A 19,729-nucleotide genomic window follows, 5' to 3' on the forward strand; every position below is an offset into this window, starting at 1 on the left:
AGACTGTCCTTATTCCAGGGATTAGTTTTGTATCTTTGATCAAATATGAGTTGGCTGTAGATGTTTGGATTGATTTCTGGTGTTTCTATTCTGTTCCATTGGTCTATCCATCTGTTTCTGTACCAGTACCATGCTGTTTTGATAATAACTGCCCTGTAGTATGCCCTGAAATCTGGGATTGTGATGCCTCCGGCTTTGTTTTTGTTGTATAAGATAGCTTTGGCTATTCGAGGTCTTCTGTTTCTCCATATGAATTTCAGTATCATTTTTTCCAGATCTAAGAAGAATGTCTTCGGTATCTTGATTGGTATTGCATTGAATGTATAAATTGCTTTTGGGAGAATAGACATTTTGATGATATTGATTCTTCCAATCCATGAGCATGGAAGATTTCTCCATTTTTTGGTATCCTCTTCTATTTCTTTCTTTAAGGTTTTGTAGTTTTCATCATAGAGTTCTTTAACGTCCTTGGTTAAGTTTATTCCAAGGTATTTGATTGTTTTTGTGGCTATTGTGAATGGGATTGATTTTAGAAGTTCTTCCTCAGCCGTGGCATTGCCTGTGTATACAAAGGCTGTTGATTTTTGTGGATTGATTTTATATCCTGCTACTTTGCCAAACTCTTCGATGAGTTCCAATAGTCTCTTAGTAGAGTTCTTTGGGTCCCCTAAATAAAGAATCATATCATCTGCAAAGAGGGATAGTTTGACTTCTTCCTTCCCGATTTGTATCCCTTTAATTTCTTTTTCTTGCCTAATAGCTCTAGCTAAAACTTCCAGAACTATATTGAATAGCAGTGGTGAGAGTGGGCATCCCTGTCTGGTACCAGATTTCAGCGGAAATGCTTCCAACTTTTCCCCATTCAATAGGATGTTGGCCGTGGGTTTTTCATATATTGCTTTGATTGTATTGAGGAATGTTCCTTCCATACCCAGTTTGCTTAGAGTTTTCATCATGAAAGGGTGTTGTATTTTATCAAATGCTTTCTCTGCGTCTATTGAGAGAATCATATGGTTTTTCTTCTGCAGCCTGTTAATGTGGTGTATTACGTTGATTGTTTTGCGGACGTTGAACCATCCTTGCATACCAGGGATAAATCCCACTTGGTCTGGGTGGATGTTGCATTCTATTGGCCAGAATTTTGTTGAGTATTTTTGCATCTATGTTCATCAGGGATATTGGTCTGTAATTCTCTTTCAATGCTGCATCTTTTTCCGGCTTAGGAATTAAGGTGATGCTGGCTTCATAGAAAGAATTTGGGAGGATTCCTTCTTTTTCGATTGCTCTGAATAGTTTGAGAAGCATTGGAGTTAGTTCTTCTCTAAATGTCTGGTAGAACTCAGCGGTGAATCCATCTGGTCCTGGGCTTTTCTTTGTTGGGAGGGCCTTTATTACTGTTTCAATTTCTGTGTCAGTTATGGGTCTGTTTAGGTTTCCTATGTCTTCCTGGCTCAATTTAGGTAGGTTGTATGTGTCCAAGAATCTGTCCATTTCTGATAGATTTCCCTGTTTGCTGGCATACAAGTCCTTGTAGTAATTTCTGATGATTCTTTTTATTTCTGTGGTGTCTGTTGTTATGTTTCCTTTTTCATCTCTGATCCTATTGATTTGGGTCTTTTCTCTTCTTTTTTTAGTGAGTTGGGCCAATGGGGTGTCAATTTTGTTTATTTTTTCAAAAAACCAGCTCCTCGTTTGGCTGATTTTTTGTAGTGTTTTTTTGGATTCAATCCTGTTGATTTCTTCTCTGATTTTAATTATTTCCCTTCTTCTACTGGGTTTGGGTTTGGTTTGCTGCAGATTTTCTAGATCCTTGAGATGACTTGAAAGCTCATCTATTTGGTGCCTCTCCAATTTCTTGATGTATGCACCTATTGATATAAACTTTCCTCTTAACACTGCTTTTGTTGTATCCCATAGGTTTTGGTATGTTGTGTTGTTATCCTCATTTACTTCCAGAAAATTTTTGATTTCTCTTTTAATTTCTTCTGTGACCCATTGTTCATTCAGGAGCATGTTGTTCAATCTCCATGTGTTTGCACATGCTCTAGGGATTCCTGAGTTGCCAATTTCCAATTTCATTCCTTTGTGGTCTGAGAAGCTGCATGGTATGATTCTAATTCTTTTGAATTTGCTGAGACTTGCTTTATGGCCTAGTATGTGGTCAATCCTAGAGAAGGTTCCATATACTGCTGAGAAGAATGTAAAGTCTTTAGATGTAGGATGAAATGTTCTGTAGATATCTGTTAGATCCATTTGAGCTATAGTGTCATTTAAATCTGCTGTCTCCTTGTTGATCTTCTGTCCTGATGATCTGTCTATCTCTGAGAGTGGAGTATTGAAGTCCCCCAGTACTATTGTATTGGGGTCTAAGTCTCCCTTTAAGTCCCTTAACAAGTCTTTTAAATAAGCTGGTGCCCTGTGATTTGGTGCATATACATTGATAATTGTTATATCTTCCTGTTGAATGGATCCCTTAATCATTAAATAGTGTCCCTCTTTGTCTCTCCTGATAGATTTTATGGTAAAGTTTATGTTGTCCGATATTAAGATGGCTACGCCTGCTCTTTTTTCATTTCTGTTGGCATGGTATATCCTTTTCCAGCCTTTCACTTTCAGTCTGTATGGATCGTTGTTGGAAAGATGAGTTTCTTGTAAGCAGCAAAAAGATGGGTTTTGTTCCTTAACCCAATCAGCCAATCGGTGTCTTTTAACTGGACAGTTCAAGCCATTAACATTCAATGTGACTATTGAGAAGGAGTAACTTTGCCCTGCCATTTGCCAAAGATTTTTTCTAATATCTGGTTTGAGATTCCTGTGTTCTTTTGTTGTGAGGTTTCCTTCCTTTATCTTCCTTCATATTGGCTACCGTGTTTCTGTGTTTCTGTATGTAATACATCTTTAAGCATCTTTTGCAGGGCTGGACGAGTGGCGACAAATTCTTTCAGTTTCTGTTTGCTGTGAAAGGTCTTTACTTCACCTTCATTCACAAATGAGAGCTTTGCAGGATATAATATTCTGGGCTGGCAGTTTTTCTCTCTTAGTACCTGGGCTATATCTTGCCATTCTCTCCTGGCTTGTAGGGTTTCTGATGAGAAGTCAGCTGTAAGTCTGATTGGAGATCCTCTGAGAGTAATCTGGCGTTTCTCTCTTGCACATTTTAGGATCTTTTCTTTGTGTTTCACTGTGGTGAATTTGATTATGACGTGACGTGGTGAGGTTCTCTTTTGGTCATGTTTATTAGGGGTTCTATGAGCTTCCTGTACTAGGATGCCTCTGTCTTTCTCCAAACCTGGGAAATTTTCTGCTAGTATCTCACTAAAAAGGCCTTCTAATCCTTTCTCCCTTTCCATGCCTTCAGGTACTCCTAGAACCCGAATGTTGGGTTTTTTAATAGTATCTTGTAGATTCCTGACAGTGTTTTTTAGATTTCTGATTTCTTCTTCTTTTCTTTGATTTGACTGTTTCCATTCCTGTTCTCTGTCTTCTAATTCCGATATTCTCTCTTCTGCTTCACCCATTCTGTTTTTAAGGCTCTCTAGTGTGTTTGCCATTTGATCTATTGTGTTCTTCATTTCATTGAGGTTTTTTGTCACTATCTCAGTTTTATGTTCTACTAGTTTTTTCATTTCATTTTGGTTTCTCCTTAATATTTCATTTTCACGGGAGAGATTTTCTATCTTGTCCATTAAGGATTTCTGTAGTTCAAGAATTTGTTTTTGAGAATTTCTTAATGTTCCTATCACTTTTTTGAGATCTGCTTCTTGCATTTCCTCTGTCTCTTCATCTTCATAATCTTGCTTTGGCATGTCTTTCTCATTTGGGGGCGTCATAGTGTCTTCCTTGCTTTTGTTGCCTCGGCTTCTATGTTTATTGTTTGGCATGTTGGAGATAATTTTTTTTTTTTTTGACTCAGTTGGGAGTGGAGTTGAGGGTAGTTGAAATCTGGCCTCTGTAAGTATTCGTTTGATCCACCTCTGGGACCACACCAAGAGTTTATTCAGCCCTCAATGTGTTCTCCAGTTTTGCTAAAGTTATTGAGTTTGGCTGCGCTTTAGATATGTAAAATCGCAGTGCTCTTTGTTTTGCTTGTTGAGTGAAGGGTGAGGCCTCTGTTTCCCTCCCCCCTCAATGTCTTGGGTTTCTGAGGTCTTACCCTCCTCCGTTGGTTCCCTCGCTGGTGAGATTCTGTGGCACGGCTCCCGCCGCACGGCTCCCGCCGCACGGCTCCCGCTGCACGGCCCGGCTGCCGCCGCCCGGCTCCGCTTCCGCCGCACGGCCCGGCTGCCGCCGCCCGGCTCCGCTTCCGCCGCACGGCCCGGCTGCCGCCGCCCGGCTCCGCTTCCGCCGCACGGCCCGGCTGCCGCCGCCCGGCTCCGCTTCCGCCGCACCACATGGACAGTCTTAAATCAGTATATGTTAATGAATAAATGTTATCCCTTTTGCTGGGAAGTACAATAGTTATTTAAGAAGAATTTTTAGACCATTTGACCACTGCTATTGTGTGAATAAAACATGACTCCAAGTTTTAACCCCAGAGTTTTGTGTGGATGATGGTGGGACTATGGAAACTTAGTCCCTCGGTAGTGTTCAGAAGGTGGGCCTAGTGGGAGATCTTTACTCCACTGGAGGCACGCCCTTGGAAGGTAGTTCTTAGGAGAGAGTTGGATACAAATGCCTGAGTTGTGCTTAGCCATATTGTCAGTTCCCCATGATATTGTGCCTCCATTTGCAACTCATTTGCCAACTCTGGCCTCATCAAAGAGCCAAATCAAAGGGGTCCACCCAAATTTGGGCTGTGAATCTCTAAAACCATGAAGTAAGATAAATCCTCCTTCCTTCAAGTAGCCTATCCCCAGTATGTAGTGATAGTGAGGAGTGCAATCACATAATTCTCACATTGTGCCCATGTGTCAACTGTAGGAAGTTTCAACAATTGGTTTGCAGGTAGATTTAGAATTTATTCACTGGCTCATATTCTACACAATGTAATGTAATTTTATAGAGTAGAGGCTACTAAAAAGAATATTATTACCTTCCTAGGGCTCACATTTTACTTTCAAAAAATTTTGTTATAAAATGTTATAAATAAAATGGAAAACTACTTGACATCCATAATAGCAGGGTACATTTCTATATTGCTATAAAAAACCAATGACTCCCTACCTTTGGCTAGCTACATTAATAAATTAGGAAGGTAGATAGTTTATTATGATGTGATTGCAGGCTTCTGCTGAAAATTTATGTTATTTAGCTTACAAATATGCCCATAAAAATAACATTACAATGTAATAAGTATTCATGTAAATAAATGTCACTGTGAATGTTCTCTTGAATGACAACAAATAATACGTGGTACAGCCCCAGATGTTTACTTAAACTGGCCCCAAAGGGATAAACAGGTCATTGGGTAATTGTCGTGGTTATTGATGCACTTTTAGCACTGAGATAATACTAAGGTAAAAGGGTACCATCCATCTACAGAACTCCTATCCATCCTGATCTGCAGCAGTAACACTCATGCAGCTCTGCATTTAAACAGATTGCTGATTTCTCTTAAAAAGGAAAGGAAAAAACTTTAAAGAAAGTAAATGTAAAGCCATATATTATATGCAAAAACTTACAGAGATAATTTAAGACTCTGAAAAAATATTAACTGCATCCAGGGAGGATTTAATTTGGTTCCTATTGGGCACTTAGGCTAAGGGCAGATCTCCTATATCCAACCAAGGCTAGAAATCATCTAAACTTGGCCTTTGGTCTTTTGAGAACAGGTCTTTTCTAGGATTGCTGAAATTCTGCTCAGCTTCTCAGCCTCTGAGCCATTTTACATCCACAAGCCCCATGCTGGGCTCCCTCCTGCTATGGTTTGTACATTCATTTGGGTGTCTCCCAAAGACTTGTGTATTAAAGGTTTGATCCTCAAAGTCTTATGTTAATGGTACTAACATAGCAGAAACTACCACAGTGGGGCCTATGGGAAGTGATTAGGTTGTTGGGGGTAGGCTCATGATCCATTTATGATGCGTTTATAAGAAGAGACAGACATGGACACGAACACTCCCTCTTGCAATGCATGCTGGGAGCTACCTCAGGATTCCACGAGCAAGAACACCCTCACCTGATACCCAATCAATATCACTTCCCAATCTTGAACTGTGAACCTCCAGAACCATGAGCCAAAATCAACCACTCCTTATTTTAATTCAGCTTCTCTAGGTATTATGTTATAGTGATGAACAGCTGACTGAAATACCACCCCTGGCTTCCCTCTTCTTCTGCATCTTTGATCTATAAATTCTCCCTGCCTCAGTAAGCTCCCCAGCGCCTTCAAACAGGTGTTTAGTCTACATTTGATTTGTCTGTCTGCATTATTCTCAGGACTGAATCAACTTAACAGAAAGAAGCTCCTTTATCTCTACTTCAACTATTGCTGTCACTACTCCTCTTTCTAGTTAATTATCTTGGATTGATCCTCAGTAGCACAATAAAGTACAATACCTCAATATCCCCCTCTTCCTTCTTTGTTTATTCTGCACGTGTAGGAATGTCTATCAAAATCAGACTCTGCTGCCACTCGCAAGCCCTGGGACTGTTTAGGTTACAGTTATCTGTTCAACTTTCTCCCTGGCCTCCCTGCCACCAGGATCTCCCCATTCCAGTCTTGAGAAGGATTGTGTAACATCTATTGGGAAACAGTAGAACAGGAATTGCTTTTTAGCCTGTTACCCTAAATGCCTGTTAGGAAACACGTGTTAACATTATGGTACAGGAAGTCGTGACATCCATGTGTCCTCCCAAGGGAGACTGTCCACTTTCAGCTTTGACCCAATCAGGAAGTCACTCCTGGACCCACTGAGGATTGACCAGAACTCCACTCGTCTTGGGAGCAGAATCAAAAGCAGTTGGCCTGACAACATCAGCAAATACTGACTAAAGGAGGGACAGGCAAGGGCAAAAACAGCGAGCATAGGCTGAGTTCAGAGCCAGGAGCCAAGAACTTAATCCACATCTCCCATACAGGCAGGAACTGAGTCATCGCCTCTGCCTCCCAGAGTCTCCATCAGCAGGAGGCTGGAGTCACGAGCCAGTGCTAGACCTCAAACCCAGGTACTCTAATGTGGGATGCAGGTATTAATAACAGGCATCTTAGCCATTAGACCAAACACCAGTCCTCACTTTTTTTAGCATAACATGTTGCCTATTTTTCTGCCAAGAAAATGAACAAAATTTTTTAAAATCTCATATTACTTATAAAAATCTTTTTACCTAAAATTCTCATATTCTTCTGCTTGTCTCTTCCATGGGCAGCTCTGTATATTTGTAATAATCCGGAGGTAGTCATCCTCTGAATACCTGAAAGTTAAATGTCAATGAAATTAGAAAATAAATATCTCATGCAAAAGTCTTCTTAGAGGACACGTTTTTATAATCTATTCACTTTAGTTCTCTATAGTTTTCTTAAAATAAGAAAATGCATTCCTTTTAAAACATCTAAAAAGATACAATATGCAAATAATTATGATGGTGGTTAGAAATGTGTAAGTTGCATATATCATAAGCCAAGTCTAATATTAAAAAATATGACCATGCACCAACCCATATATAAATATACATATGTTATAGATGTTTATTAAAACTATGTAGTTAATCTTTGATTTTTTGATAGACTTACCTAGGTGTGTATGGATAGAATTTTCCCCAAATAATCATCTTAAGCCTTAATTTTTAATAGCACATTCAAAAACCAGATTAAACAAATGAGGAGAGGTGTATCTTAGTATAAAAACCTATAGACATAGTTTGATCCCAGGCCCCAAAAGTTCTCTTTCTATCTGAAATTCTGTCATTAAACGTTCATTCTTTTAGGCTCAGAATACTCTTCAGTTTTCTAAAGGTTCTCATCTAAAAGACAAACATCCTTTTAATTGAGGAAACCCTTAACGTGTATTTCAATTAAAGCTTAGGGAGTCGTTGCCACTGGAGATCAAAGCTCTGGCACAGTGAGGTGGAAGACATGTTGGTGAGAAGGCAGGAAAGAGGGAAACCAGTAAAGAGCCTTGTCTAGGAAAATTACTGCCCCATCCAGATTAAGAAACCCAATCTCCTCCAAAATCTATCACTAAAAGGAAGTGCTTCTTATAGGTGGGGACAGTAGTCAACCAAGCAGCTCTTGTGCCCCTGAAATGTACCTTCCTCTTCGTTCAGTGATGCTGCCAACATGAATCAAAAACACCTTCCCTTGCTTCCCAGTGACCCAGCTGAGAAAAGATGAAAATCTCAAAAGACTTCATTAAATATTAAAGGAGAAGCAAAGCAAAGTTATCATGGGAAGGATTAAAAATAGTTTCACAGCACGTAAGCTTCCATCTCTAACAGAATCACATCACTTCCATAGGTCCTAGGACTTATTTTAATAGACTATCTATCTGGCGCTATCTATGCTCTGATCCCAAAGCTTTGTCTAGATGTGAAATTCATTTAGCTGGAGTGAGTATTTCCTATCTCCACAGGATGGAAAGACACCAGAGACCCTCTGCAAATCATCATTAAACCAGAAAGAAGAAATATACATTCAACAGCTGACTCAAGACCTCTCTTTATAAGAGACATAGCACCATGACTAGTCTCTCCTGTCAATCCTTGTCTATCACCAAGGCATTGCTTTCAATCATTGGATAATATTGAAAATAGGACAATTAGAGCACTATGTATACAAGGTCTCTGATGCAAAGTAATGGAATAACCATTTTCTTACATATCTCAGTGAAAGAGAAAATGGAAAGGGAGAGGCCAACTACAAATCTTGACTAAATTAATGAGAACTGTATTTTAAGACATCAAGATAAAAATAATATGAAGCTACATTAAGTGGAAACTTATCATCCTGTCATGAAATTAAACATGCCAAAGTTTAAACTTTTATTAATGTGATTTATCACATGAAAAATAAATTCTCATGATGTATGGCTAAGATAATCAGACTAGTGAACTTGAAAACACAGCAACAGAACCTATAGAAAATGGAATATAAAGAAAAAAGGACCAAATGAAAAACAGAGAATCAATTAGCTGTGAAATAACTCCACATGACCTAATATATGTACAATTATAGTGCCAGTGAGAGGAGATAGAAAAAATTTCAAGAAAATTTTTCCAAATTTAATATAAACTATATATATACAGATCCAAGAAGATTGGCAGGCTCAAAGCAGAAAAACATGAAGAAACTGAGTCACATATAAAATTTCTTAAAACCAGTGGTAAAGAGAAAAATCTCAAAAGTAAAGGGAAAAATCCATTATAAAGTAAAATATAATCATAAAAATAATCAAGAAGAAGGCAGAAAAAGGAAGAAAGGAAACAGAACAGGAAAATAGAAAACAAATAAAATGATAATATATTTAAATGCAATCATATGAATATCACATTAAATGTAAGTGATCTAATATACATATTAAAAGGCAGAGAATGTTAGACTGCATTCAAAAAAAAAAAAAAGAGAAACCACTATTTGTTATCTATAGTAAACCAATTTCATATAATAAGAAAATAAGTTACAAGTAAAAATATAGGAAATGATATACCATAGTAGAACTAATTAAAACAAAGTTGGAGTGGTTATATTCATAGTAGATTCCTAAGTGAGAAATATTACAATGAAAAGAATATGGTAAGACCAAAAATTGATAAAAGAACAAAGAATCAGTGAAATCAAAAGATGGTTCATTGCAAACATGAATTACACTGATAAATTTCTTGCCACATTGATCAGGGAATAGTAAAAGAAGACACAAATGACCATTGTCAAGAATGAGACGGTGCAGTGCTAACAGTCCTACAGATATAAGAGTATAATAACTTTATGCCAAAAAATGTGGTGACCTGGATACAATGAACGTACTAAACAAAAGACAAAAACCACCAAAACTCCCTCAAGAAGAAACAGATAGGGGCTGGTGCTGTGGTGTAGCAGGTAAGGCCACTGCCTGCAGTGCTGGCATGCCATAATGGCACCGGTTCAAGTCCTAGATGCTCTACTTCCAATCCAGCATTTCGGTTATGGCCTGGAAAAGCAGTGGAAGACGGCCCAAGTTCCTTGGCCCCTGCACCCATGTGGGAGACCAGGAAGAAGCTCCTGGCTCCTGACTTTGGATCAGCTCAGCTCTGGCCATTGTGGCCATTTGGGGAGTGAACCAGCAGATGGAAGACCACTCTGTATCGCTCTGACTTCTTTATGACTCTGCCTCTCTGTAAATAAATCTTTTTTTAAAAAGAAGAAACAGATATAATAAATATTCCCAAAGATACAATAAAATTGAAATTATAATTAAAATGTAGCAAACAGCAGACCTAAATGACTTCACTAGAAAATTTTATCATATGTTCAAGAAATATTACTATCAATTCTACATAAACTCTTTTAGAAATTGAAGGAAAGGGGCATTTCCAAACACACTCTGCAAGAATAGTGTTCTGTCACTCCCCCATAACGAAAAGAAAAAGACATTAAAAGAAAGAAAACAATAACAGACTAATATCCCTGACAAATACAGATGCAAAAACCCTCAACAAAGGGTAATTGAATTGAATATGACAATCTTCACAAAGGTTAAGGTGTCATGACCAAGTAGGGTATATATCAGGAATGGCAGGTTGGGTTATAGAAAATTCATCAATGCAACTCACTGTATTTATAGAATAAAAAAAGGAAAAACCAAATGAAAATCTCATTATACGGGAAAAAATGGCATTTGACCAATCCAACATTCGTCATGACAAAAACTCAGTAAATTCAGTTTAGAAGGAACTTTCTTAACAAAAGTCATCTACAGTCAAGCACACAGTTAATGATGAAAGACTGAATACTTTCTAGGATCAGAAACATAGCAAAGATGTCTATTCTCACCATCACTATTCCTCACTGTACTGGAGGTCCAACGAGAGCAATAAGGAAAGAAAAAAAAAATGAAACCATCCAGATTAAAAAGGAAGAAATAAAACATTCTTTATTCAGAGATGATGTAATCATACGAAGAATCTATAAAAATTATTACAACTAATAATTTAGCAAATTTTTGTATATAAAATTAATGTATAAAATCAACTATATTTCTATACACTAGCAAGAAATAATTGGAACTGAGCGTTCCAAGATGGCAGAGTAGGGAGGGAGCTTACTGCTGTAGCCCAGAAGAAGATAGTTTAAAAAAAGTGGAGATAGTGTAGTCTCAGGGAAGAGTTAGGGAAAAAACAGCACAGGAAACACTACCAAAATTAGAGGGATATGGTAGACCTACGTGGAGGGCATGGGCGCCCACGGCTCAGGACTCCAACAGCCGAGAGCCTACACACCAGCGCTGGAAAGTGAGGTGAGACAAGATGGCAGTAGCCCGGGCCATTGGCGGAAAAGTGGCAGGAAGAGCCTAGAGGAAACGAGGAGATCCAGAGGATGATCCTGACTCCTGGGTTTGGCTTGGACCAGTCCTGGCTGTTGCAGCCATTTGGGGAGTGAACCAGCAGATGGAAAATCTCTCTCTGTCTCTCTCTCTCTCCCTTATTTTGACAAATAAATAAATAAATCTTAAAAAAAAAAAAAAGAAAGAAAAAAAGAAACCTGTCTCAAGAACTGAAAAGAGTTTGTATGACAACTGCCAAGGGGTTGCATGAGAACTACCATCCAAGAGACTTACGGACCTCCCACTAGGCCTCAACTATTAAATTTTCTATTACTTCCCAACACTATATCCTGGGGAACAACTTTCTAGTCACATAAACCTTTGGGGGAGTGGGGCAGAAAAGAACATAAACCATATCCAAACCACACCAAAAGAATATAAAAGTTAACGACAAAGTTGAGCTATACTGCTTGATTTCAGAGCTTAATTTGGACTATAGTAATAAAGAGGCAATTAATGAAAAAAGAGAAAATCCAGAAACAAGGCTCATAAAGAAGGTAATTCATTGGGAAAATAACCCTTTCTCAAATGTTGCTGGAACAACTACACAGTTCTACAAAAAGAAAAAAAAAAAAAAAACCCTCAATTCTTACTCTACCCTTTGTCAAATATTAACCCCAAATGCATCATTAATCCAAATGTAAGAGGAAAACTTCTAGAAGAAAATGTAAGAAAAAACATTTACTGGCATTGGGTTTTAAATACATTTTGCCCATTATTGTATAAACTATTATAGAAAAAAACTATAAACTAAACATCAAAATGAAGATTTTTAATAATACTGTAAAGAAAAATGAAATGTAAGTCACAGACTGGGAAAAATATTTATACAACGCATATATGAGTATGTACCCAGGATATATAAAGAACTTTCACAACTCAATGATAAGACAAACAACCCAGTCAAAAATTGGGCAACAGAGGCCTAGTATATAAGATGCTGGCTAAGATACCTATATTCTACATCAGAGTGACCATATTCCATACTCAGCTCTGGCTCACAACTTCAGCTTCCTGCTAATGCAAACTCCTGGAAGCAGTGGTGATGGTTCAAATGATTGAGTTACTGTCATCCCATAGGAGATCTGAATTGAGTTCCTAGCCAGCTTTTGCCCCTGATCCAGGGCCATTACAGGCATGTGGGGAGTGAATCAACAAATGGGAGAGCTCTCCACCCCCCTACCTCGCCTCTCAAATAAATAAAAAGTAAAAAATAAATATTGAAAATACATCTTGGCCGGCGCCGTGGCTTAATAGGCTAATCCTCCACCTTGCGGCGCCGGCACACCGGGTTCTAGTCCCGGTTAGGGCGCCGGATTCTATCCCGGTTGCCCCTCTTCCAGGCCAGCTCTCTGCTATGGCCCGGGAAGGCAGTGGAGGATGGCCCAAGTCCTTGGGCCCTGCACCCGCATGGGAGACCAGGAGAAGCACCTGGCTCCTGGCTTCGAATCAGCGAGATGCGCCGGCCGCAACGGCCATTGGAGGGTGAACCAACGGCTAAAAGGAAGACCTTTCTCTCTGTCTCTCTCTCACTATCCACTCTGCCTGTCAAAAAAAAAAAAAAAAAAAAAAAGAAAGAAAGAAAAGAAAATACATCTTAGTAAAAAATAAGAATGGGAATAGGACAGGGAGGAGGAAGAGGGGTGGAAGTTTGGGTGGGAGGATGGGAATGGTGGGAAGAATCACTATATTCCTAAAGTTGTAGTTATGAAAAACATGAAGATTTTATTCCTTAAATAAAAGATTTCTGAGGTGGGGCCAGCGCTGTGGCTCAGCGGGTTAACACCCAGGCCTGAAGCGATGGCATCCCATGTGGATGCCACTTCTAATTCCGGCTGCTCCTCTTCCCATTCAGCTTTCTGCTGTAGCCTGGGAAAGCAGTAGACGATGGCCCAAGTGCTTGGGCCCCTGCACCCACGTGAGAAACCCGGAGGAAGCTCCTGGCTCCTGACTGGCACAGTTCCAGCTGTTGCAGCTAATTGGGGGGTGAACCATTGGATGGAGGACCTCTCTCTCTGCCTCTCTGTGTAATAATTTCAAATGAATAAATAAATCTTTAAAAAAAATTTCTGGGGGAAGAATAAAAATTAGACAAAAGATTTTTAATAGATACTTTACCAAGTATGATGGGTAGCAAATTTTTTTTAAAGATTTATTTATTTATTTGAAAGGCAGAGTTACAGAGAGACAGAAGCAGAGAAAGAAAGAGACGGAAGTCTTCCATCCGCTAGTTCACTCCTCAAATGGCCACAATGGCTGGAGCTGGGCTGATCCAAAGCCAGGAGCCTGAAGCTTCACACTGGTCTCCCATGTGGGTGCAGGGGTCCAAGGACTTGGGCACCTTCTACTGCTTTCCCAGGCCATAGCAGAGAGCAGGATTGGGAACAGAACACCTGGGACTCAAACCAGCACCCATATGGGATGCCGGCGCTGCAGGCAGCGGCTTTACTCACTATGCCACAGCACTAGCCCCTGGGTAGCAAATTAACATGAAAAATTGCTCAGCATCATTAGTTAATAGGGAAATTCAAATTCAAATTAAAATCACAATATACATCCGTTAGCACAGCTAAAATTGAAAAGATGACACATTCTAACTTTGGAAAGAAATGGAGCAACTGGAAATCTCAAACACTCCTGGGGAGCACACAGAATATACAACTACTCTGGAAAAGCCACTGACAACTGGTGACCTAGCTCAATCCCAAGACATTTGTATTATTCTTGCTAACCTAGGAAATGTATGCTTAAGTACAAATATAAAATGTAATGAAGCCATAGACTACTCTGAATAATCTCAGAGCAACATTTCCTTATCCATGGATTATGGCTTCTACTCAATAATTTTCTCCAGTGCTGACTGCCACTGACTTCCTATCTACAAGTTACTCTATATTTTTTTAAAAAAGATTTTGTATTCATTTATTTGAGAGGCAGAGTTAGAGACAGTGAGAGAGAAAGACAGAAAGAAAGGTCTTCCTTCTGTTGGTTCACTCCCCAGATGGCTGCAATGCCCAGAGCTGCACTGATCAGAAACCAGGAGCCAGGTGCTTCTTCCCAGTCTCCCATGTGGGTACAGGGGCCCAAGTACTTGGGCCATCTTTTACTGCTTTCCCAGGCCATAGCAGAGAGCTGAACTGGAAGAAGAGCAACCGGGAAAAGAACTGGCGCCCATATGGGATGCCAGCACCACAGGCGGAGTATTAATACATGGTGCCATGGTGCCATGGAGCCACGGAGCCACGGAGCCGGCCCCCAAATTACCCTATATTAGCAACTAGTCCTTTTTCAGGGTATTGTCTGAGAAGTCTCACATTAGAGCTCAATAGTTAGTCTCTTCTGTCAGTTTACTAATCCAACTGATCCTTCTTAATTCCAAATTTCATAGCATTAAAGGCAGCATGCTTATGGGTATGTCTTGCTAAACTTTCACCCAACTTTTTTCATGAGTAACTCACAAATTGACTGTACTAATCTTCCCCCATGAGCTCCCTCAATAGTGATCAATAAGGAAATTACTGAGAAGTTCACACAGGAAATTGAAGAAAGAGGTTATATTGCTGCTATTTAACAGAGATCTTATCTCCATAACTTAAAAACAAAGAACACAATAAATCTCTATCTCTTTTTGGGTGACCCTTGGACCAGAGTACTCTCCTTTCTCAACTCTCTTCATTGGCATAAGGTAAGCGTGGAAATCCTCTCCTGCTTTCCTCCTATTGCCTACTATTTTCATTAGTGTCTTGGATCTGGCTCATACAACTTTGTGGGAGCTAACTATTATGTTTTCAGGAATGCTGCAAGCAGATTGTTAAACCATCAGCAGCTTGAAATTGGCTAAGGTGGAAGTATCAACACCAGAGGAACTGGCAAATGTGACAAGTCAGGGCTCTTCACCAACCACATCTGTCCAAGCTAGCTGTTAAACTCATACTGCTGTTGTACTTCTGTACCTCAGTGTACAACCTCTTTTTAAAAAAAAAAATAGTGGTGACTTATTTAAAGATAAAGGAGTAGTATACTATATGCTCAAGACATGAGTATAGGCAACCTCATGACAGAGCATGGCAATTGTGCATAGATGATAAACATGGATGATAACTCTTGGCCTGGATGATAACCATTCACTGTCCCCCAAAGTTCCAGCCTTACTAAAGGCTGTGAAGAAGGCTAGTTAAAACTTCGCTACCACAGCTGACACATCAAGCAAGACAGGCAGAGTGGCTCAAAGTGCAGGTTTGAAACATTCGTCACATAAGATCAAACAGCAACTACCATCTTGGGAAATTAAAGATGACTTTATATCCTCCAAGATTTTTTGTGAATGCTCCTGAGTAGTATATATTTTTACTTTGGCTTACTTCAAAAGAATTTTTGTGTGCCATTTTGAAATCACTCTTGCTTGTATAACAAGCTTAGTCCGGAACACTAATGTTGCCATCCATCGCCAATTCAAATAAAGGTGCATTGTAAAATATGTATAGTTTTAAAAACATTTTGCTTCAGTGACATGCATCCCTCAGTAAATCGTAGCTGGCTCCAATTTAATTCAATACTGAAAGATGTCAATCATGATACATCTAATTTTCCTAGTAAGTTAGCTGCATAAAATGGTTTTTGGCTTTGAAGTCACTGATATTTAAAATCAAGTGAACACCTTATTGCAAACCTCTCTAGTGCAAAAGAAAAATATGCCTGGCTATTTAATGATTGGAAGGCAGCACTCAAACTGCTTTCTAAGGTTGCTGTGTCTAATGAGTCTAATGAGTCCAGTCTAGCAAGGAAGTGTTATTCTCTAAAGCATATACACTATGAAAGCAAGAAGGTTTTTTTCGAATGCTTGTTCTTTTTTTCACTAAAAAACAAATCACCAAACAGCTTTTTCAGAAAATTAAGATTGGCACAGCAGCATCACAATTCTAAGTTGGGAGTGTGGCTACAAACAAAAATTGTTTAAGAAGGAAGAAACCATGTCTGCTACAAGTGTGGGCCAACGTGTGGGGTAAATGTGTCTCTGCAGAAACTGTTAAGCAAAATGCTTTAAAGCATATTGCACTAACTGCACATTTACATTTAGAGTTGGCTTCCAGTTTACAGACTCCACCCCAAAATGCTTGAGAAGCAGCAACACTTATAATATTACTTCCATTTTTATGGATGACATAACTAAAAGTTCTGGAAAGATAAATCGCTTTTTCAATATTGCATTGTAAGTGGATGAGCTAAGAATTAAACTCATGTCTTTTAATTCACATTCTGGATCTCTTTCCAATATATCATGCTGTATCTCATCTACTTTCACACTGAAACTGAAAATTAATCCCATCAGGGACATTTTCTAGTCTCAAGACATACAATAAATCACACTAAATAGTGCAGCAAGTTATTTTCAAAAGAATAAATAATGTCTATTTAAATCATTATTAATCATGTTCAAAATCAGATAATTCATAAATAACAGTAAATGGTACCAAATAAATGTCATATTAAAATTTTTAATGTTTTCCAGGAATGTCTCTTTGAACATGAAGACATACATGCTAGGTCTAGTTTTATCTCACTTAAGGTATAAATAGAGCTTTTAAAATGTGAACTTTTGGCTAATTAAGTTAAGCACTAAATATTTATCAGGGATTTATTAGGAAGTGCCTAGAGTTTATCTCAGAGATTTTCATTTATTAGTTCCATCCAAGTAGCTGACACACTGATTTAGTTTCTTATAGTATCTCTTTATGGTGAAAGCCCAGCTTTTCTGTCCATTGCAATGGGTGAGGCGAACCCAGTAATAGTAAGCCAGTAGGTTTCTGACTGATATTCTACTTAGATCAAAAAGTCTTTGGCAGCTAGTTTCTACCAAGGCCTTGAAGAGTTCAGCTCTCCATGAAAATAAATTCTGCTATAAGATTATCAGTCAATACACACAATTATTTCCACAGACAGTCCTTTTTAATGGAATGGCTTCTGAGTGTATGAAAGCTTAGCAAAGAGAGGTATATGACCTGTAGGCTGAGCTGAGTTATGCAGTAATACTGACATTTCATCAACTAAGGGCAGAAGATTTTAACTTACATTGTTTTCAGTTATGAATGATAGTAACTCCTAATTAAAATTCTGTAGGTATTGTCAATCGGCACGGGAGAAAGAGAACTGAAATTTTAATTCTCTCCATACCTTTCAATGTCCTTTAGACAAGTAAAATATTAAAAGCAGCTTCAGAGATCAACTCCTGAAGATACAATGTACTTCTTCACAGCCCTAGTGAAACCTCCAAAGTGCTATGCTGTAGTATTTGAAAAAAAGCCAGACATTGATTTTTTTTTTTTTTTAAAGGATACTCTATGTGTCTTAGAAAATGAACTTTGGGGATACTGGTGTTAACTTACCAGACACGGGCTAGGAAATGCTACAAGTAGTGAATAATCTTAGCCAACGAGGATGGAATGGTGCATCTATTGTCTAAATGGTTGGAAGTGGAAAGGCTCCACAGAGAGGTGAGAGACCCTAAGGCTAGCAACAGGGTACAGCAGGAGAGCTGTGACCACGCCCAGTCCACACGCTACTCAGAAAGAGCTCTAGTTGCAGGTGAAGACGTAGACCACTGGCCAGGACCGCTGTGCTATTTGGTAGAAGATGCATTTGTCCCTAACCCAATCCACACAGAGAGATCGAAAGGGACGAACACTCCAAACTCTATCTCTCCTCCTACCTTCCACTCTCCTGATAATGACACATACAGGTTCAACCTAATCAGAAACAAAAGAGTGAAGGAGTTCACTTAACGTAACCTAAGGACGTCAGGCTCCAAGAGCAAACAGCAAGAAGGAAAAGGGTGGAAAGATCCAGATGGTCACCAAACAATGTTGAACACAAATGGAAACTGATTCATGATGCTAGTTAGTTCGCCATATTATTTGGGGGTAAGTGAATTTTACTTCAGTGGACTGGTTTGACACAATGCCATAATCAAGCAATATATCATAGCAAAGAGCAGAAAATAATTTTCAGTATCTTGAAATTCTTTTACAAACATCTGCAACATACAAATACATAAACAGAACAGAAAGGATGAACCTACCATTTCAGATTCCCATATTTCCACTATAAGATTTTTGACAATGTAAAACTGATGATCTACTTTTCAAATGTATAGAAAAAAAAAGTCTCCAAATATACCAGAAGATATCCAGAGATAAAATAACAACCTGGTGGTCTTATAACATCAATTTTTACAAATACACTACATATTGCAAAGAATCTGAACCAACAAATTCACCATTTCTCCACTACTGAGGAGTACTTACATAGAATGAGTTACCCTAGTGGAAGAGCTAGCTTGGAATGAACACCTGGTTAGATTTTTGAGTCATATGCCTTTTAAATTTTTCTGACTCACATGGACAGAACTGATCCTTCCATTCTCCATTTCCTTACAATCCTGTTACATACACCTACAGCACTTCACCTTTTATCATCATGTATTTATTCAACAAATATTGATTGGACATTTGCTATGTAACCTAGTGTTCTAGGCACCAATTCTATAGTCAATAAAATACTAAAAATCCATGTTCTCATGAAGTCCATACTGTAGCAGGAGAATGATAATAAACCAAAATAATACATGAATTAATGATATATTGAAGAACTAGATATTTATAGTATGCAATATGAAGAAAAACAAAGCAGGACAATAGGGAGAGAAAGTATGTGGAATAGAGTTGCAATTTATGTACAGTGACTAGGAAAGCCCTCACTAAAGGTAGTAATTGAGAAAAGATTTGAAGGAGCTGATTAAGCTGGGCACTTATGGGAGTTGGGGCCATGGGAAGAACACTCTAGGTAAAGGGAATGGCAACTGCAAAGACTGAAGTCAGCACACATGATGTGTTTAGGAGCAACAAGATGCTCAGGTGGCTGGAATCCACCCATGAGATATTACTCATGAATCCACCTATGAAGTAGGCAGGAGATGAGATCAAAAGGCATTGAGAGGGGCCAGTGTTGTGGCGTAGCAGGTGAAGCCGCCACCTGTAGCACCAGCATCCCATACGGGCACTGTTTCAAGTGCTGGCTGCTCCATTTCTGATTCAGTTCTCTGCTAATGTGCCTGGGAAAGCAACAGAGGATGGCCCAAGTCCTTGGGCCCCTACCACCCATATGGGAAACCCAGAAAAAGCTCCTAGCTCCTGGCTCCTGGCTCCTGTCCTTGGTCTGGCCCAGCCCTGGCCATTATGGCCATTTGGGAAGTGAACCAACAGATGGAAGATCTCTCT

At 39.0% G+C, this 19,729-nt stretch overlaps 1 protein-coding gene across 1 annotated transcript in view; it reads right to left on the minus strand.

Moving 5' to 3' along the window:
- ST8SIA6 (ST8 alpha-N-acetyl-neuraminide alpha-2,8-sialyltransferase 6) overlaps positions 1 to 19,729 on the minus strand; it is a 150,372-nt gene that overhangs the window by 50,251 nt on the left and 80,392 nt on the right. Inside the window, exon 4 of the mRNA XM_062211356.1 lies at positions 7,267 to 7,353. Within this exon, the coding sequence (XP_062067340.1) occupies positions 7,267 to 7,353 (87 nt within the window). The remainder of the gene's footprint in view (positions 1 to 7,266; positions 7,354 to 19,729) is intronic.

Source organism: Lepus europaeus, chromosome 14, assembly GCF_033115175.1.
Source record: "Lepus europaeus isolate LE1 chromosome 14, mLepTim1.pri, whole genome shotgun sequence".
Taxonomy (NCBI): Eukaryota; Metazoa; Chordata; class Mammalia; order Lagomorpha; family Leporidae; genus Lepus; species Lepus europaeus.